At 47.3% G+C, this 21,615-nt stretch overlaps 1 protein-coding gene across 8 annotated transcripts; it reads left to right on the forward strand.

Annotated features, from left to right (window-relative positions):
* The first annotated feature begins 1,757 nt into the window (after window positions 1-1,757).
* Window positions 1,758-18,714, forward strand: MAFK (MAF bZIP transcription factor K). 8 transcript variants are annotated; one of them, XM_044979223.1, is made up of 4 exons: window positions 1,892-1,927; window positions 11,754-11,880; window positions 12,728-12,807; window positions 14,003-18,714. In XM_044979223.1, the coding sequence occupies exons 3-4, from the start codon at window positions 12,772-12,774 to the stop codon at window positions 14,435-14,437; spliced, it is 471 nt and encodes a 156-aa protein (XP_044835158.1). In that variant the 5' UTR covers window positions 1,892-1,927; window positions 11,754-11,880; window positions 12,728-12,771; the 3' UTR covers window positions 14,438-18,714. The 8 variants fall into 8 exon arrangements, with proteins under 8 accessions (XP_044835164.1, XP_044835158.1, XP_044835162.1 ...); XM_044979224.1 differs by lacking the exon at window positions 1,892-1,927 and adding an exon at window positions 9,981-9,997; XM_044979229.1 differs by lacking the exon at window positions 11,754-11,880 and having other exon boundaries at window positions 1,758-1,927.
* The last annotated feature ends 2,901 nt before the right edge of the window (window positions 18,715-21,615 follow it).

Here is a 21,615-nt window from a genome sequence, read left to right on the forward strand (position 1 = left end):
ATCTATTGTAAAATTTCGCCCCTTTCTATTATTGCTGTCCTAGATTGTACCTTGTCTCTCTCTGCTGCAGGAGTTGCTCAGTTTTCTAAGCACTATGTAGAGTAAGATCTCATTTTCTCTTACTGATATCTAGTTAGGCTTGACAGAATTAATTGTTTTTTAATATAATTTCAACTGATAATATCAATATTTATTTTTAAATCTTTTTATTGGCTTAATTTTCACAGTAGCACAAAATTGTGGGTTTCATGCTTTTTATTTCAAATTTTATCAATTTAAATTTTTCCAGTTGTGGGAAATTCAGGCAGGGTAAGACAATTATCTAATGACAGTAAGCACTGAAATTCAAAAAGTTAAAGCTTTATAACTATTAAAACACAAATTGTTAACATCACATGTCAAACTATATAAAGTAAATATCCTTAAATCAAACTAAATGCTCAAGCAGCATTTTTCTTCCTTTGCCTATCTGTACATTTCAATTACTTGTGGAATTTTTTTTTGTCTGTGTTTGTACTGTGATATCCATGTTTACCAGCACTAACTGATAAAAATATAATTCTTCCACGCCTAAATATAGTGCTATATGGTAATTGGACACTTGCATTCTCCTCTTGTGGACTTCAGTATTACATAAAAGTCACACTGAAACTCAAGGAGAGAAGTACTTTTGTGACTGAGGAAAAACTGAAACTGAAAGCCATTTTCTATTCCACTGCCAAAAATATAAATATAATATACATCACAGGAGATCAGAAATAATATGAGAAACTTCTATTAAAAAAGCAAGGAAGAAAAATTGTTTAATTCTAGAAGATGTGAAAGAGATTATTTATTATTATTATTTGACTAGGTGCTTGGTGCTGTACAAGACACAAAAATAGAGACAGTCTGTTCTCTCTGGACCTTACAGTCTAAAAGACAGATGACAAGAGGCACTGGAAAACCCAGAATAATTTAAAGGGAACCCCCTTCTCCATATTGAAGATAAACTCACTTACTGGTATTGTGGAAGAAAAGATGGTGAAAACAGCTTCACAACATATGACAGCCACTACTTTAGACACGAACACAGCTCCCAAATATTCTACAGAAGCCCAACACTGCTTGAAACTGTAGCCTCCCTTTGGCACCACTTACCTACCTTGTCGTGCCCGTAAAACTATCGTGAACACAGCCCCCCTAGGCTGCCAAAGGGGATGATGATCAGCCCTCCAAACGTTGCATCTGAAATGTCCCAAACTCCCTCAAGCCTGAAAGGTAGGCAGAGCAGGCACCCTGCAGTTTACTGTGGAAGAGGGGGAGAGGGGGGGAGGCTTTTCAGGCAAGACCTTGTATACCCGGGTTCTGCCAGTACGTTAGGGTGCCCAGGGCATTGTTTGCACAAGACAGAGTTTGAGCTTGTCTCTGACCACCCTGTAAAACTGCTACCCCCCACCCCAGAGGTGGCTGCACCTCAGCAGTCGGGGGGGGGGGGTGAGCAACACAGTCAAACAGCACATTCATTATGCACCCCGCCCTACCCCCCTCTTTGCTCTGCCCCTCCTGTACCAACTGCACTTCCGCATCCTCCTGCCCCTCCCCCGTTCTCCTCCCCCCGGCCCCTTCCCCGTGCGCCCCCGCCTCCTCCCCCTACCGTGTCCGCGCTCCATGAATGAACGCGGTGGGCGTGGCCAGATGATGCGTTATGAAGAGAGGGCGTGGCCAGGTGACGCGAGGAGTGATGCGCGATCCCGGAAGCGGCCCGGCCCCTGGTTGGTCGGCTCCGGGGCGGGGGGGGGGAGCCCCGCGCGCTTGTTGTTGTTCCCGGGACTCGCACACACAGGGAGGGAGGCTGAGAAGCGCGTCCCCGCCACCATTCCCCCGCGCCGCGCGCGTCCCCGCCTCCACCGCCACCTCCCCCCCCGCGCGCTCCTGACAGGCCCAGGTAAGACGCAGCCCCCGGGGTGCGGCAGTCGGGTCCGGTCCGGCGGAGTGGGGCAGGGTCCGGCCCGCGCGGAGCCGGGCAAGGAGGGGCCGGGCAGTTTGTAGCAGGGGCTGGAAATCTGCTGAGTCACCATCGCGTGGGACACGTGGTGTCCCTCCCCCCCCCCCCCACACTCCCGGACCGGACCGGGGGGTGATGCCGCGGCCGGCTCCGCGCCCGGAGGGGGGGCGGTGTTCACACACGTGGCTGCCCCGGACGGGGGCCCCACCACGCGCTCGGCTGGGCGGGCGGCTGGGCGGGCTGAGGGGCAGGTGGGGGGCGCTGGGGCTCGGAGAATGGCAAATCCCGGGGCGGGGGGGGGCGCTCGGGATGGAGGGGGGCAGGGGGGCCGGCCCGCGTGCGGGGGCAGGGAGCCGGGGGGGGGCCCTGCCATGGGGCGCGCAGGCTGCGCGGTGAGGGGCGGGAGCCGGGGTGGTTCTGATCAGAGGGCAGTGGGGCGAGAAGCGAGGCCGGCAGGCTTGGCATTGGGGTGAAAAGCAGGAACGAGAGGGGCTGGGTGCCTGGAGCGTGGCATGCGGGAGAGAAGCGGCATCTGGGCCATTAATAAGTTGGCTTGGTGAGGAGCCCGGGATGCTGCCCACATCTCTTGGGGATAGGAGATCAGACCAGAGATTAAGCTGGGTGACTGTGGAGAGGTGCAAGGAGCACTGGGGATCCAAGGGGCAGGAATGGCTCATACACTGCAGATGGCATAAGGGTCTTGGGGAGAAGAGTGCAGAAGTATATGTGATTAGCACTCTCCTGGTGGGACTGTGCCAATGGCATATTGGAGCAGGAAATCTGGGGAGAGGTAAATGCAGAGGATCAAAAAGGTTGGGAGGATCCAGAGTTTCAAGTAAGATGAATTGCGGAGTCTGGAAGGGTCTTTTAACTGAGGAGAGGGTGCCTAGCCAAAGGGACATTGGGACAGGAGGCTTGAGTTGAGAGGAGGTATGGGCATTAACTAGGCCAGAGACCACAATCCTCCACCTATCCTCTCCGGTATGGAATGGGGGAGAGAGAGAAAGCCTGGGCAGGCATGAAGGAGAGTAGAGAGGGATGATGGTTGGGAGTGAGGCTATGTCTACTCTGCACTAAAACTTTTGTCGCTCAGGGGTGTGAAAAGCACCAGTGTGGAGAAAATGCTTTGTCGGTGGGAGAACATCTGCCAACCACACTACCACCCCTCAGTGGTGGTGGTTTTATCCTGTCCTCAGGAGAACTCTCTCCTGGCGACAAAGAGCGGCTACACTGCGTACCTTACAACAGCGCGCCATTATACGGTGCACAGTGTAGACATAGCCTCAGTGAACATTGATAGCCTGAAGGGAGTTAATGTTTGGGCTGACAGGATTGCATCCCCTAGAACAGGCTGTAGTGTTAGCAAGCTGTATGATTCAGCAAAGCAAGTTTCCAGTTAAATCCTTCTGAATTTAGATAGCGCTGCTGGTGTAACATCTCCAAGTTGTGATGCTTTTTCTGAATTTAGCATTTGTGCATAGCTCCTCTCTGAATGATTTTATTCTGTCCCCTTAAAGAATCCATGCAGCCCCATCACCAAGCATTCGAATGACATGCAGAGGAATCTGTATGCATGCATGTTGGTGGCACACAGCAAGTACCTGAGGAAGGGGAACTGCTAGAATTCAGACGCTCCTGCAAACCCTTCTACTACAATATTAAAGGAAATTGCATATCCCTAGATTTTTTTTGATAATTCTTTGCATTGTGTTAGCCACGACAAATGGACACACCTTCATATGACATCCTGGGGTGTTGAAACCCTGTATAAGGCACATGTTGCTTAATCACCTGCTCCACATGGCCACCCATGAGACTGAAAGCACCTCCTGGTTTAAACATGGCCTTGGTAACGTAAGATACCTTGCATTTTCACTCAGAATGGCCAGCAGTCCTTGCTACAGACACTGGCATGTTTTCTATCACTGGGAAGGCCAAAAGCTTAAGCTGGTGGAGGAGAGGACCCTGAACCCACGTCATAGGGGTGGTTCTCATTAGCTTGTGCCATAGGACAAGCATACAGATAGTGTCTAGTTTTGAGTGGTTCTTGAAAACAGTTCTAGCAAAGCTGTGCCCCGTGACTCTGAGTTCTAAATATGACTGACCCTGAAGTGTAAAGCGAGCCCTGAGAATTCTGGATAAAAATCAGTATCCACAGTTGTGAGTGGAGCACTGAGGTTCTGGAAACGCTGATAAGCAGGCATCCCTACTACTGGCAGTTGCATCTCAGTGGTCTTTATCCTCCCTACAAAAATACACTAGTTTGCTTAGAAAAGAGTTTTTCTGGACTAACAGTAACATTCTGTGCTGATGTGAGAAATGTAGGTTTGGTTTCCTGGTCCATTCTTTTCCTAGACTGGCTGAGAATGGGAATTCTGAGACGACAAAATGTTTCCCTTCTGAGGGAAAGGAGATGCTTATTAAACCCCACAATCCTTCTTTGGATACATAGAGGTGTGCATAGTCTGAAAATGATCAGATAGGTCTCCAGCAGTTCAGAGACCACACCCTTGATGAAGAGTGAGGGGGGAGGGGGCTTTAACATTCAGAGCATCTGCTCTGCGGGTAGATTTGCCTGGTGACTGTGCAGGATACTGATCACTTTGGATTTTTAGATTGAGATAAGGGTGGGGAAACCTTATTCCTCTATCTTCTTCAGGCAAGGAAGGAGATGGCACAAGCTAGAGAAACGTCCCCGCTGGGGGGACAAAGGAGGGGGAATGGAGGTGTCTCTAACCCTTAAAAACATTCCATAGTCAACTTTAGAGAGATCTGTTGCTGCTGCAAAGGGCCATTTCTCTATTTCCACCCCCTCATTCCTCTGTGTGTTGCTCAGTGGAGGAGGGGCCCTGTTCTGTGGATCCCAGCAGGCATCTCAAATTATGAACAAACCCCTTTGGGCAAAGGGGCTTTGCAGAAAATGGAAAGGGCTCCATTAATTGTCTTGACCTATCTGCCCCCTGGGTAGCTCCTCACTAGAGCAAAGCTGGGTCTGCGAAGAAGAACAGAGAGGTAGTGAGCAAATGCCCCTGTCCTACATAGTGGAAAACTGCATCCCATTTTGTGGGATATTGGGCCCTGTGTCTTTGGAAAAGGTGCAGCCCTGCTCCCAACACCAGCCCAGCCAGTATGTTCCATTATGCTGCTGCCATGGTTTAGTATTTAATTTATTTACCTTGCTGCTTTCGCACTGATGGAGCCGTGCTTGTCGCCTGCTCTCTTTCTCTCCCCTTCCGTGTGTAAACTAATGCAGAGAAGCCTGCCTCCTCTTGTCTCTGCCTAAACATGATGGACACTTTTATTATCCAATGACAGTGCATAGACTAGGCATGACTAAGGGGGAGGGAGAATTAACCCTGTTTGTACCTAAGAGACTCCGAGAGAATGTGGAGGATAATTATTAATGAGGATATGGATACAGAGTGCAGGGGCTGTGCTGGATCCCACTAGCGGGACACTTGGCAAAATTTGTCAGGGCTTTGCACTCACACTTTGGCTTAATTGTGTTAAATGTTCTTTGAAACATTAGGGTTAACTCAGAGCTCACTGCAAAAGTACAGTGTCTAAAAAACATGGAAGCAGAAATCTGCAAACTCAGTTTCTAGTATCTGAAGGCCATGCACTTTGCAAGTTTCCCTAAATTCGGTGCCTTAGCCTCCATTATTTCTGCAACCGATTGGAAGTCTTAGACATTTTATAATGTCTATGTCTTTATTGAATTAACTGTAAACGACGGTTCAGTATACATTGTCAGTCAGTGTTCAGGTGCTCTATTGAAATCATGCAACTATACTGGAGATTTGAGAACTGAAGGTGGGATGGCTGAGGCTTTGGCTGCTGAGGTGGCATGGTGTGCAGTTTTTTTATCCCACAAACACACCTGTACTTTTAGCAGGCATCTAGCTGTGAAATACTGGAACAGTGCTAACTCTACGTTATCAAGAAATCCCAAGCTCAGCATCCTATTGAGATGAACAAGCCTCTCACACTTTTTGTTGAGCTATTATTTCAGGCTGTCTAAAGACTCAGGTAGGTAATACTCCATTGGTTCATGTCTGGAAGACATTCTTGTGAGTGTAAAGCCTAGAAACTCTCCTTAATGAAAGCTGTGACCCTGCTGCTCGGTTTTGAAGCAAGGGGTAGTTCTGTAGCAAATTCCACTGGCTTGCAACATATGGGACACTGCATAACAGTACTGTTATCTTTCCTCCTTAATAACTATAACTATATAGGCTGAGAAAGATGTGATATAATAATTGGGGCACAGGATGACTAAGAGCTATAAATTCATAAATCCTAATCCCAGTTCTGCTATTAAATCCCACTGTGGCTGTGAGCAAATCACTTCACTGAGCTGGGCCTCAGTTTCAGTGTCTGTAAAATGGAATATTTATTTGCCACTGGAGCTGGTGTGAGATTTAACTGATATTAGTATAACATTGTTTATCACTATATTTTATAAATGCACATGAGATCAGAGCTCTGTACTCTCTTTATATCAGAAGCTGTCTGCAGTACATCTGACCTCAGTAGCTCCCAGTCTCCCGTTCCTGAAACTCCAAGGTCTCCGTAATGTGACACACAGGCATGCACTCATGAGCCCCTGAATCCTCTGCTCTGTAACCACAAGGGCTCTGCAGCATCTGACTCAGTTGTTTACTAAACCACTGAAGACTGTCTGATCCCTGTCCAGGCTTCCCCAGAGAGCGCCTCAGAGTCCTGTCCTGGCAGCATTCCGATTCAGTCTGAAGGTTTCTGAATCTGTTCTTTGCTGCTGGTTGCTGGTTCTGATCCATAAGAGAAATGGAAAGCTGACTAGCTGGGTGAGTGTTCTGTGTGAGGCTTCTCTCTAGAACAGTAAACACAGTGACTCACCCCTCCTCTCTTATTGCCTCATGTATGCTTGCTCTCTGTGTGAATCACATCACCGGGGTATCTTTCCCCCCCTTCTCTGTTACAGATGAATGAAAAGTGTCAGTCTGCCTCTCAGTCTGTGTGAGGATTGTTAGAGCAGGAGGAGGACTTGTGAATGATGGAGAGGAAGATACTCTCTGCATTCCACACTGCAGTGTCTTGGGAATCCATGCTGTGTCTCCAAGGGACAGAGGCACAGAGCTTAGGATTTAAGCATCTGCCTTCCCTCATCTGTCAGACCTGATGTCCTCCTTGGTAGATGCGTCATGTGGCCAGCTTTGTAGGAATGGTTAACTGACTTAACCGTCTTGCAGGTGTCTCACGTATGGCATGTGGAGGTGTAACGGTAGGGATTGGGTAAGTGTGTGCTTCTCACTGGATGAGAACAGTTGTCAAACTGAAATGCTCTGCAGGGCCAGGAATAGCGTGGCTATTCAGTTTCTCACAGCAGCAGCCAGGGCAGTCTGTCTGGCCTCTGACATAAGGGTAGGCTGTTGGCTATGGATTACTCATTCATGGTGACCAGCCACACTCCAGCTCCAAGTAGCCAGCCTTTTAAATCTTAAAGGAGACTTACACGCAGAAGCAGGAAGAAGGGTACCAGGAGTTGAAAATAGCTTGTGGATAAACAGAAAGTTTGGGTAAGTCACGGAACAATTTCATTGGAAATGATCTAGCTGGATTTTAGTATGGCTGGACAGGGTGTATTCTTCTGTGCTTAACTGAGACTATTGATGATTAATAGTGAGATAAAATGGAGAATTCCTTCCTGCTTAAACTGCACTCCTCTATCTGCTCCTTAGGAGGGGAAAAGTTGTTACAGGCTTGCTTGGGGAGATGGTTACTGTATATGCTGCTTCATGTGTGAATGGAAGCTAAAGAACTGTGGTGCTTCCTACTGGATAATTTATGTCCTTGCCAATGTTCCCTTTTGTAGTAAAATGAGTTTTAACATCCAAGACTGTGTATGAACTACAAACAAATGCATCCATGACTGCTATTAGCTACACAGTGGCTGCTGGTATCTAACACCATCCTCTGTAACATGCTTTGGGAGCACTGGAGTGTGAAAAGTGCTATTAAAACCAAATTCTGATCTCATCTGCTGTGCTCTTTTCTTCTCACACAGCAGTGCTGCCCCACCTCATCCCACTAGTAAGGGTTGTCTTGGTTGAGTGGGTGGGGAAGAGGAGAACCCCAAAGAAAAATAGTGGGTATTGCTGTATGTGCCAAACTGAAACCATCGAACTTGTGATCCTGGGCTGAATAAGCAGAGCGCTTCAAGTTCTCATGAGGATGCTGTAAGTCAGATAGGAGCCATCTGGGAGTCAACTGCAAGGGTGTTGACAGAAGCAGGGCCGGATTTACAATTAGGCACAGTAGGCACGTGCCTGAGGGCACAGGCATTCATGGGGCAACTTACCTCTCTAAAACTGTGCAAGACGAAGGTCAGCTGTAGGCGGGGGGTGCTGAAGTTGCTGTGCCTAGGAGCACGTAAGGTGTAAATCCAGCCCTGGACAGAAGTGGTGTTGGATAACCTTATAAAAACACTAGCACTAAGGTTCTTTGTATACTTCCAATAAAAACACTTGTTTTAAATATAAATGGGAAACACAACCTTATAGAAACACTTGTCCCTTTATTGGGGCATAATAATACTTAGTACATATTTATATGTCACTCAGAAATGTGCCATGTGGCTTATAGAATAAAAGTAACATAGTCCCTGCTCCAAAAAGCTTGCAGTCTAACTTTAGACATGAGGCTGCAAATGCAGTTAACAAGGAATAGGGAAAGAAAATGTTTGTAGTAATAAGATCACACATTTATATAGAGCCTTGCAGACACCCCTATAAGGTATGTGCACTGGGCACCATTAAAAATTGAATGTTTGCAGCACTGTATACCTTTTTACTAAGAGGTTTTCTGGGTTTTTTTTTGCAGTCTGTGTACAAGAAATGCCACATACTGTAGTATATTTAACCACTTGTAGGTGGGGTAAATGGATAGTCATAAACAGCACCAACTGTGTAAGTATTTTTATCCCTACTTTACAGATGGAGAAATTGAGTCAGAGGTTAAGTAACTTGCTCAAGGCCTAAGAGTGCATAATGATCTGTCAGGATTACAACCAAATTCATGGTACTGTACTAAGTCTTGCTTAGACCACACCACATGATGATCCATGGCATAAAATAAATTTATCATGGGATATTCAGTCCCTTGTGATCTTATCTTGGTGGTTTTAGCAGTACTATATTAAACTTTCGAGTAGGAGTCTGTTCTCAAATGGCAGTGGGCCTTGACTCCAATGTCTGTGCGTGAACCAGTATTTGAGAATTGATGCTTACGCAAGAACCAAATTCCTGCGTGGGGTCTTCCAGATGCTGATTTTGCTAATTATTTACAGCTAATCTAGTGACCAGTGAGTTCTCCCCACCCCCAGCCCTTCATCTTAATCCCACTAGTGACTCTGGTGTTCTGCCTGTCTTTGTGCCTAGAGCCGTATAATGGAAGCTGATCCTAAAAGACTTCAGAGGACATGCTGGTTTCTTCTAGAATATACTGATTTATAAGCCAAGCTGCCATTTATTTAATGAACAAGAGGCATTAGGGAGGCATCCTGTGTTGATACTGACCCACAACTATGAAGGATGGCATGTTAGAGCTTCTACATCTCTAATTTCTATAACACTTGTAACAACCTGGGCCCTTGTTAAATTGTTGTGTGCAGTAGTGTGCCTGGTCTGGTACCAAACATGGAGGAGTCTAGGACCTTCCTCTGAGCAGTGTGGAATGTAAATAGACATCCTTTCAGCAGACATCAGAGCACAAAGCAACAGGTGACCAGAAGGGGGGGTTCATCACACAGAGTCGCAGGAGGCTTTTAAAAATAAGCAGAGTTACTTTGGGGGCAGACTATCCCCGACAGTGACCCCCGAGGGAGTCTCCACCCTCAGCTCTTGCTTTCCACAATATTCCACATTTCTTCCCCTCTCTGAGCAGCCAGCGGAGTGTTCAGTTTTTCCATCGACTGGTGTAGAAAGTGCTTTGAAGACTCACTGGGTGAGGATCAAAAGCCTTTTTGTGTAATCGGTGGGTGTGACCGAGTCATGTTCTCTCTCTTCCCCCCCCCCCTTCCTTTCTTGACTTCCCTTTTCCGTTTTCACTGGGCCAGCTGCCGACAGCAGGACTGTGGTGTACCCCTTTCCCTGCAGGGATGGGGGGGATGCGGGAGGGAAGGAAGAAAGGGTTTCTGGGTCTATGGGAATCTGAGCTCTAGCTTTCCAACTCTGTAAACAGCTGGTGACTCACTACATAGCTATGGCACCAACTGACTGCCAGGCCTGAGGCTCTGTGTGTGTGTGTGTGTGTGTGTGTGTGTGTGTGTGTGTGTGTGTGTGTGTGTGCACGCGAAGGGAGGGGGGTGCAGTGTGTTTCCTTTATACGCGGGCAACTCGCTGCTCCTTTTACTCAGTGGGACCATTTGGCCAGGGCTAGGAGCCCTTTCTTCTTCCGGTCTGTGCTTAGGATGTGTGTTTGTGCCTCTGACTTGAGCAGGAGCATGCTCGTGCTAGGCGTAGTTAGTGAATACCAAGTGTGACTGGGAAGTGAGGGAGAGGAGAACTGCAAAGGGGGAGAAGTGATGTCTGGACAGATGTGTCTGTGTGTGTCTCAGGCTTCTTAGTTGTGCTGCAAGTTTTGTATTTCACATAGAAGAGAGGTCAGACTCCAGCTCCACACCCATCCCTTTTTCCCCTTAGTAAGTGGTGAAGTGCCCTCCCAGGTGGGTTTGTGCTACTCAGACTGTGATGAATAATGACCCTTTGTCCATGGCGTTTTTAGTGGGCTTAGCTGAGTCTGCTCCTTCTGCTGGGGAGGAGGTGAGGGTAGCTGGCACTGCTGTGAGGATGAGGTGTAATACGACACAATGCACCACCCTGCGTGGTGCTGCACAAAAGACACTGCATACCAGTCGCTTTAAGTGGCCCATTCATCATGAGGCATCTCTCTCTGGTCTGGCTCGTGTACTGCGTGATAGGAGGCAGTCGGGTGGGGGCGAGACATGCAGATGGAGAGATGGAAAGCTACTATCTCTGTCTCAGGCTGACAAAGAGATGAGGTGCTTTATTGAGGACATTCTGCAATCCAGGGAAATGCCTTTACTTTGTGATTCTGTTGTCTTTGTCTTTCCTCTACCTCAATTGTGTGCATGTCACATGATGAAATATCTTGACTGGTACAATTCAAGCAAAAGCAGCCTGAACTGAGCCAGCCTCCTTTACCCAACATGTGTGAGTAAAGGAGGCTGGCTCAGTTCAGGCTGCTTTTGCTTGAATTGTCACCCCCTGCATCCCACTTTCATATGCCCTTGGACCTCCCACCTCCAGGGTTGTATGCAGATATGAATGAGTTTGTTTACTCTCTGATGACCTCATGATGTCTTTGCACAGACATGACCTGAAGTCATTATTGCTTTTGGGCTTCTCTGTTTCCATGGTTACTGGCTCAGGGTTGGCTACTTTCCCAAGGTCACCATGGCAACTATCAGAAGGGAATCATGCTTGGGATGCTTTGGCTGTATTTTTCATGAATGATTAGAATGTGTGACACGATGCAGACGTGGAAATGGGATGGGGAGGGGGGCAGAACTCCCGCCAGACAGTCTGTGTGTTCTGTCACCCAGCACCACTGCAGCCTTTGAAATCCACTACAGCCGCTCCTTGGGAGCGACAGACTCTGTGTCAGAGCTGGAGCCCTCGCACCCTCCCTAGCTTGTGTAGCCAAGATGCTGGGGAAAGTATAGGCAGATGCTGTGATGTCACAGCTGCAGTGCCCTCTTCTGTGGTAGGTACATCACGAACAATCACTCTGGCAATGTCATCTCTCCAACTTGGTGGGTGTGAAGGTTCTGGAACACGGTCACCCTGGACGGATTCTCTAAAGTGCTGATTGAAGGGGAGAAGTTAGCAGCAAAGGTGAGAGTGAAGGGCAGCTTCTCAGCAGAGGACATTCTTTATGTCAATGGATACTCCTCTAGGAATATCAGACAGGTGACTTCTCGCAGCCTTAGGGTGAGACGTGAAGCAACAGTCCTGATCTATCGGGAGGCACAGAAACTCACCCCGTGTCTTAATAATTGGTTTTGCCTGCTTTTTCAAAAGTGATATATTTGCGGTGTCTGTGGCTAAGGGTTAGTAATGGAATACCTTTCTTCCCCAGGCTGCGGGTTCAAAGCCAGTCCAGGTCAGTAATGACCAAAATGGGAGGGGAGCAGCGGCAGCGTTACTGTCTGGTGGCTTTTCTGTGGCTTTTGTGAAATGGGTTGATAGGCTTAATCCAGTCCCTATCGGCTGGATCTGTATATCTCAAAATCCTCCACAGGGCAGATGAAGAACTGACTAGCTCATGGAGACTAAACTCCCCTCTAGCCCTTAGAGGTGAAATAGCACATTGCCACAGTAGTATATGGTAGCCAGCACAATTGCTAATTGAGGATGGAATCCAGTATTGAGCCACTTCCTTGCACTTTTTCTCAGCAAAAATATTACCAAGAATTTGAAACAAGCCCCATTTAACTTCAAAAAACCCAAACAAGCTGTATTTACATATGGCACTTGCTAGCAATACAAAGACCCTCCCATATGTGGCTGGAGGAAGACACTCCTCTCTGAATCCTCTTGGGGATTCTAAAGGTTGATGTTTTTTGTTACACAGCCCCAAAACGTTGCATGGTGCTGTAGAGAATGGGTCACTATGTCTTGAATGTTGGGTCTGTTTCCTTCCCCATTCCCTTTGAAAATCTTGTTGCGTTGTTTTTTCCAGTTGCAATTTCTGACCAGTTCTGTCCAGGAGACTGTACCCAGGTTATGACGACTAATCCCAAACCGAACAAGGCATTAAAGGTAAGGCTGTGGTGGGAGCCTGACTGATCTGATTCTGGGTAAATGGGATGGGTGGAGGAGCCGCGCCAATAGTGCCAAAAGCCATTTATTCTCTGAGGGGTTCTGTTTGCTAATTAGTATGTCAGAATGCTTCTCTGGTATCAGCTGGGAAGCACTTGTGAAGAAAGGATAGAGGGGCACTGATGACATAATGGGGGGGAAGACGAGAGTCTCTGGGATTGTGCATAGACTAGAGTATCCCTGTTTGTATTAAGGAGACACTTCTAAACAGGTGGGGGTTGAGGTGTATTGACAGCATCGCAAAACGTCTGTTATGCGGGTGTGAGAGATTGCTGCTACTAAGGGCATATGCACTTGGATAAGGAAGACACAGATTTGCAGATGTCTTACCTATAGATCTGTGTAGGCAGTGAACTCTTCATAGACACCCTTGCCTCATGGCTTTGATGGTACATTTTGCTGTTGAGCCTGTTAGAAATCCCTTCTAGTGTCTTGGGTCTCTCCTCCAGGTGTCCTGCATTCTCTGTAGATGTTCTTTTTACCCCTTCAAAGTTCTGCACATAACTGTGGCTAGAGACCAAACAAATAACCTCTTAAAGGTTGAGAGAGAGAGAGAGAGAGAGAGAGAGTTAGTTAGTTCCTCTGTCTGCCTCATCTAACCTCCCTGTACTGTGGCCCAGTAAATGGGCCTGCATGATGTGGTTTTTGAGCTAAGTAGTATTGGGTTTGGACAGTACATGGATGAGAGACCTTCAGAAAAGAAATGCACAAGATGCAGGAAGTGGTGGTTTTTCTTCGGGTCAGTACTGAACCAATGCCTCAGCATAATACCACAAGGCACTGTGCTGCTGGAGATAAGATGAAAAGCTATGGTCCTGACCCCTTGCGATAAAGATCCTGTGCCATGTTTCAGCTCAAACAATTTTACTCCAGTCTCCCTAAAATTCTCCTTGTAGTATTCTGAAGATACTGTGCTGAAATATCTGCCATGCGCCACTGAGAGGTGGCTGTGTTTCTGTGGTATGCGTAGCCTGTAAAGTGCCTTGGAATCATTCTGTCTGAGAGGTGCTATATGAATATAGTTACATTACTGCAGGGTAGTGTAGTTGCCTTCTTGCTTTAGCCAGGATGGCTGCTCAGTACCTGTTCATGTTGTGGCTGTTGACTGTTATCTCTGTGAAATTGATACTTGCAGGTAAAGGAGGAGTCGGGAGAGAACGCCCCAGTGCTGAGTGACGATGAACTCGTGTCAATGTCCGTCCGGGAGCTGAACCAGCACCTGAGAGGTCTCACGAAAGAAGAGGTCATCCGCCTGAAGCAGCGGAGGCGCACGCTCAAGAACCGGGGCTATGCTGCCAGCTGCCGCATCAAGCGTGTGACACAGAAGGAGGAGCTGGAGAGGCAGCGGGTTGAACTACAGCAAGAGGTGGAGAAGCTGGCCCGAGAAAACAGCAGCATGAAGCTAGAGCTGGACGCCCTGCGCTCCAAGTACGAGGCGTTGCAGACCTTTGCTCGTACCGTTGCACGGGGGCCTATTACCCCGACCAAAGTCGCCACCACTAGTGTCATCACCATTGTGAAATCAGCTGAAATCTCATCCAGTTCTGTGCCATTTTCAGCAGCGTCCTAGTGCCCTAGATGGGGGAACTAGCAGCCTTTCGGAGGGATGGGGAAAGGGCTCTTATGCACCGTTCCAGAGTCCTTGGTCACTTCAAGAATTGGCATTTTAACAATTCCTTCTCTTTCAAAAGTGCAAAAAAAAAAAATATCTACAAAGGGAACGTAACTGGCTGCTCCTCTGTGAACTTAGTGGTTCCATGAAGCTCTTGTGGCTGGGATTTGAGCTCTGTACCTAGTATGAGCTTTCTCTTCCTCCTCCCCCTGCCTCCCCAACCCCCTTTTGGCTGTGGGCAGCTTCCCAATTGGGAGAAGATACCGGAGGAGCCTTCGTGAATAATGTTCAAGAGTCAGGTAACAGATGGACTGTCAAAATCATGTGAGATGAATGTATAGAGAAGAGTTTCCTTCAGCGGCATCCAACTCCCATTAAGAAGTTACCTCACCCCACCACCACGTTCATCTGTCATAGCAGTGGCAGAGAAATAAACTCTGAAGCAGAGTCCATTCCGCCATGCACCGGGGGGAGGAGAGGAGGGTTGGTCATACAGTGAGGGAATATGTCTGGGTCAGACCACACCAGTTAGGAAAAACCTTCCTGTCTTCAGCCCATACTGGTTACCAGTTTACATGTTTTAATACACCCCATACCTGTGTGGCCTATAAAGCTAAATTGCAGCCTCCCTTATACAAAGCCAAGTCTACCAAGAGCTCCTTCCCCAAGATGTGCCTGTAAATTGGGTATATTTATGCAGTTTATTTCTTCCAGATGATCCACAGGTTTGTAATAGTGGCTTATTCAGGGTTCCTTGAAGCTCAAGTGAGGAAGGCATAGTACAATTTAAGAAGGGAGGTATGTTGCGGGGCATAGAGAGAAATACTAGAAGTATTACTGGACTGAAGCAGAATTGGTTGCCATGATGGGAAGTTGTTGTTCTGGAAATCAGCACTGTGAAAAGGTGTTTCTGTAGAGCAGGCTAGAAGGATGTGTTAAATGCACTGAACTAGCAAGAGGGCCGATAGTGTATGTGCAAGAAGATCAAAGCCAGCAGAAGCTCCTGGATAACAGAGGTAGTGGTGGTTAAAGCCTTTGCCTGTTAGAACAGTGGCCATCCCAACCTCAGGGACCATGTACTCTGGTCTTTGCCAACAAGAGAGAGAGTATGGGATGCTGGGTGGAAGCTGAAAAGGGGAAGAAAGATTCTTAACCCAATCTGTCATTAAAGCTGGGTTCCAAAGAGTAGAAAAACCTATAGTGTTTTGTGTTGAGGGGTTTGAGAGAACCTGTCTGACAACAACCCTGAAATTCAACATTTCCTGGGGGTGTGAATTATCCCAAGAGATGCATGGAGGGCAGGATTGGAATCGGTGGCTTTTGGGAGATGGTAAAATTGGGGTCGATAAGTAGGGCTTATGGTTCTGAAGGATAATTGGGAAGAGGTAATCGTGGCTCAGCAATGGGCAGGAAAGGGGAAGCCAAAGGGAGAAGAGTCTATTCTTTAACAGGACTGAAAAGACATTCTAAGGTTCCAGGTCTGAGTAAAAATAGCCGTGTTCATGTTTGTGTGCTTGAAGTAGGAAAGAAAAGGGATTGCCTGGTGTTCCAGAGTAGGTCAAAGATTTGTGGGCTGTCAGATGCCTGTTCTAAAGCAGGTGAGAAGAGGTTGAGACTCCGGAAGTTTAAGATGATTGGAGGAGATGGCTAATGGTCATATTCAGAAGAGTTTGGTATACTAGTGTTCCAGAATAAAGTACAAAGGAGAAGATGGAGAAGAATGACTGGCGGTCTAGTTTAACTGAAAAGGATAAAGGAAGATGCTCCTATCATTGAAGAGGACAGAAAATTAGCATCCTAGGCCAGCATAGGATATTGTTTGTGAAGTTATCTTGTGTCTTGAATTGCAAGAAGAATGCACAAGTTGAGTGAAGCCCTGTCTTTCTTCTAAAGACAAACACAAGTTGTTGGCTCACTTTTACCCAGTCACTGGAGTCTCTGGGTTTCCCAAGAAGGTACTTAAGTCAAGTAGTTGGAGAGGCAGAACCTGGTTCTCATTCAGTCCTAAACCTCTACACTGATGACTTTACTGAGCCATAGGATGTATGAGAGTAATGCTTCCTTGATGGCTTTTACCCCACCAAATTCATCTCCTCCTGGAGGAGGCAAACAGGAAATTACCAACAAATATAGTTCGGATGGTATTTAGCTCTACTTTCTCCACCACTTCCTTACCATCTCCTAACAGGCAGATTGATGTCCTGCATACCAGTACCAGTTATTGGCTCCCCCAGCGGAAGCTGAGGAAGAGAAGAGAAGACCCTAATCCCTTTTCATGTTCTGTAACTCAAAAGTATTTGGAAATCTTCCCAGATCTCTAAGGTGCCACCATTAACACAGGCAATGTCTAGATTCCTAGCACTGTTGGGACTTCAAAAGAGAAACAGAAAAATATCCAGTGGACTTGGAAATGACCAAATGTTCCCCATTTCTAAAATAGCTCCATGAAAGTCTTGACATTCCTGAACAGATAAGACCACCCCCTCCACCCGGGGAATCCTTCACTGCACCAAGGAAATGAGATCAACTAGACAGGAGTGTAATGGGGAATTTAAACGTAATTCTGTGGGGTTCAGTTGCTGTTGGAATGAGATGAGGACTAGATCTGAGTTCTTCATTAGTACTTCCATTGTGGCTGAGTGTTTTCCAGTTCTCAGAAGTGTGCCAAAGGCTTGTCCAAGTGATTGCTGGTTTAGTGCTAGTAGGCACGTAGTCTGATCACTCAATCAAGAATGAGGCCTGGGTGTTATTAAAGCTGTTGATACCATAACCATGGTAGGTAATCCATATTGGATATCCATAAGGACCACGTGGAAATATTTAAAAAGAGAAATATATATATATAAAAATATATTATATACATTTTATCATACAGATTTTTCGTAAATTTTTTTTCCAAGTTTGATACTGTAAATCTTTACTAAAAGAAATTGCCAGTCCAGGGCTCCTTGGGTGGTGATTTGGGGGGAAAGGAGGTGTGCTGGTGGGTCAGAATTGCAAGGTAAAACAGAGGGAGGAACAATCTGAAAGCTGCTCACCACACTGGAGAGACAACTCCCTCTCCCTTCTTCCTCTGGGGTTTGTTTCTGTTCCGTCCTGCACTTGCAAATCTGATGCCCAGGGCAAAAGCCACATGAGGGGAATTGGGCCACTGCTTGCAGAATCACTAGGGGAGCCCTGTTGAAAAGGAGTGCTTCTCTCTCTTCCAACCCTCCTTCCACTCCCTCTTGTCTCTCCTTACTGCAGTAACGAGGGCTCCTTTCTCTCCCCTTATCTTTTCACACCACCACGAGAGGGAAGCAATGAGTCTTAATTTCATGAGGATTAGGCTCCACTTCTGAACCCCAGGCCCAGCATTTTCCTCTCATACCCACCCTGTGCCTAGGAACCACAGTATGAAGGTGGGGACATTAGAAGCAGCCAGCGACATGTCCCCTGACCCACAATTGGGGCGTTGTGGGATGTTTACATGGGGCAATAACAGGGGCTTCTCTGTGCTCTTGTATGTGCATTTGCTGTGCGCCCGACTGGGAATAGTTTCCCACCAGGGAAGCTCCGGAGCCCTTTGAAGCAAGTTAGCGTCTCTGACCCTGCCCAGCTATATTTTCTGCCTGAGGAAACAACATCTAAGGAGCAAAAGGTTTGTGTGTTTTGTAATGCCACATCTCTCTGGGACAAGCGAGGGAAGGCAGCAGGCAAAATGAATAATGGGTGGGAGGGGAGAGTGAGTGGCAAGTTTATGTATTGCTGGGATAGTGGGGCATTCAAGTTACTGTTGGACTCAAAGCCCAAGGAGGAGGAGGAGGCATTTTTTTTCTCAGATCATTTAATCTTTGTCCTGATTGTTTTCATTTAAAGAAAAAAAAACTTCTGTAATGTGAGTTTGTTTTCCTTTGTCATCTGTATTTCAGTCTGCTGGGGTGTTTCCGTAGATGGTGGATCTTTTGCTTTCTTTTTTTTTTTAATGGTAGATCTTCTGTTAAGTTTTTATCACCAACTCATGCTATCCTCCGTGGTTATTCAGTAATTTCATTTCAATATTTATTTTTGTGCTGCTTTTTTATTATAAAATAAATTATTGATATACCGAGTAATGTGGATTCCTGTTTGTAAGGCGTATAGCCCTGTGTATGTGTCCATCACTTTCCCTTGACAGCCACAACGTAATTTATTGCTGTAAATTTAGCTGCAGTGACTGGTTTTTTGTACCTTTCCAATAAAGCATTTTCTGGTTTCAGAGTTGTGCTGGTGTATGGTCAGCATTTTGGAGCCTGAATTCATCTTCACTAGAGCACTTTCCTTAAACCTAATCTTTTATTTCAGCCTGTACATTATATAGCTCGTTGGGGCCTGCTATTAAAAAAAACCCTGTGTCTTTAAAAGGCAGGCTGGGCATGTGCAGGTGTTACTCTGCTAAGGCCTGGGGAGGAGCTGCAGGAGTGCTGGATTTCTTGGCCATGTAGCAGCAAACTGTTAAAAGAGCAGCTTAGCACAGGGGTAGTCAACCCACCCCATCTCAAAGCCTTGATTTAGGTGCTTCACGGAGCTAGCGTGAACTCCACTCCCTTCATAACAGGCTTTCCCCCCCCCCCCCCGACAATTTTTGGTGCCCTGGTCATTTTGAAGTGGCATCTGCTTGTTCAGTATCTTCCCTGGCCCACTTGCTTCTACTTTCATGATTCATCTGGGGGGCGTGGGGGGAGAGTGAGTGAGTGTGTGTGTTCCTCTACACCAAGCTGCACTTTTTGCATATTCACAGTGGTCTCTAGCCATGCAGTCTCCACCTATAGTCAGTAGGCATTGTTTGTACTTTGATGGGAAGCCCCCCAGGAACCAGCATGTGCTAGCACTGCAGTAGGTTATATTCTTCTGTCTCAGTCAACAGGGCCCCAGTTAAAGTGCTGACAGTACGTTAGCTACTCTACAAGACAGCTCCTATCCTGGAGAGCTCACACCGTAGAATGGTTTTTCCTCAAATATGCGTATGTCCCACCTTCCCTGTCTGTTCATGATCATGTAATAGCAGCATTTGCACACGGGGAAAATATTGATGAATGTTTTGAACTTCAATATGATGTGCTTGCTTTGCCCCTTTCCTGTCTGTTTCTCGGCTTGAAACAGAGCTGGTACCCTAAGCACTAGCTGCCATGGGTCACAGACCACATTTTAGGAACTGCTGTTACAGAAAATGGGGTGACTGAAGTGGTACATTTAATCCCTTCCTTAATCATTTGTAGGTAGCCTTAGGAGAGAGTTGAATGGAGGTTAGGCACTCATTGCATGGGGCTTAGGCACGTGTTTAATAGACACAGGGCATTAATTAAAGAGGGGAGATTGCCTCAACTGCTTCAGTTTCCTTCTGACTTCATTAGAGGAATCAAGGAGGGTAAAGCTGCATAGGGGCTTTAGGCCAGGATTAGCAGGTTAAACATGCTAGTGGGTAAAGGTACTTCGGTGGTGTGGCCTGAATGAGCAAGGCTTAGTTTTCGGTAAGACCAATAGGAGCACTGAGGAGCCAGAGTGGCTGTGGTGGTTGATGTAAAAGTAGATTCCCCTCCCCCAAACCACTCTTCTGACCCAACTGCTACATTGCAAAGATAGGGACTAGATTCAGTGACAGTTCAGTGTAGGAGGAGGACGCAAGCCTGAGAGGATGGGTGCAGCGTTCAAGGAGTTAGACTTCAGAGGACCTAACTTGCCACTAGAGGACCAGTCAGAAGTCCAGCTCCTGCAAAAGATAGACTAGCCCCATTCCCCTGAGAATTACAGGGAAACTGCTACAACCTGCAGGAGAGAAGTTTCAGTAGAACAGCGATGAAAGGTGGCCGCCCTGCTCTGTAGGGACCACTCTGGCTTTTAGTGGAGTGTAGCTCTCTCTGCCCCCACTGTGGTTGTCCAATCATACAAAGCCACACCCAACTTTAAGCTTAAAAACTTCCTTAATTCTCTTATGACTGTAGTAACACCCTAGGCTCCTGGTCCATGACTAGCACTTCTATGTGCTAGGCACTGTACAAACAGAGCATTACTGTATGCTCTCCAGGGCAGGGACATAATCTAAAAGAGAAGGTGAGACAATAGATGGAGCCAGGACTTGGAAAAGGGGGTAGCTCTTATTGAGGTCTGCTGTAGAGAATAGCCACACAGGGCTCTGATTGTGTTGATACCTAGCCCCGCTGGGTAAAACACCAGCGGACTGAGCTGTCGTCCCCCTCTTCTTTCAGAAGCGGCAGTAAAGGTACCCCAAAAGCTAGGAGGAAACAAGTCATTATCAGCAACAAGGTGCCCTCCCTGGAACCTGCCTCTGGCTTTCTTCCAGTCCCCAAGACGAACTGACACATTGGCCAAGCCTGTGATTCAGCTCTAGATTCATTTAGGGCAGGGGTGGCCAATGTGTGGTCCGGAGCCACACGTGGCTCCTTGTATAGGCACCGACTCGGGGGCTGGAGCTACAGGTGCCAACTTTCCAATGTGGTAGGGGGTGCTCACTGCTCAACCCCTGGCTCTGCCACAGGCCCTGCCCCCACTCCACCCCTTCCTGCCCCCTCCCCATAGCCTGCCATGCCCTCGCTCCTCCCCCTCTGAGCCTCCTACATGCCATGAAATAGCTGATCAGGTGGTGTGGGGATGGAGGGGGAGGCACTGATCAGTGGGGCTGCTGGGGGGTGGGAGGTGCTGGGAGCTGATGTGGAGCTGCTGACATATTACTGTGGCTCTTTGGCAAGGTACACTGGTAAATTCTGGCTCCTTCTCAGGCTCAGGTTGGCCACCTGCAGGGTGGGGGGTTGTTTATTAGCATAAGAGCCTAAGACTCATCTGCAAGCAGAGGCAGCATTGTGTTTAAGATACTTCCTAGGTCTTTGTTCTGCATGCACGTTCACCACTATTTCAACACTGAAATTAGGTCACCCTAATGAAAGAGCAGCAAAGAGGCCAAACAGACCCCAAGCATTGTAAGCAATGGGTCATGCCTGCTGTTTAAGGGCACAGCAGCCACTAGCATTCAGTCTTACACACAGGGCTGCTGGAGGCTGATGGCACACTCTTGCCTTTGGTGGCACATCAGAGTGACTTCTTTGAGAACAAGAGCTGGCCTACATCTAATGAATGAGGGCTTGGCCACAGTAGACAGTTGT

Source organism: Mauremys mutica, chromosome 11 (assembly GCF_020497125.1).
Source record: "Mauremys mutica isolate MM-2020 ecotype Southern chromosome 11, ASM2049712v1, whole genome shotgun sequence".
Taxonomy (NCBI): Eukaryota; Metazoa; Chordata; order Testudines; family Geoemydidae; genus Mauremys; species Mauremys mutica.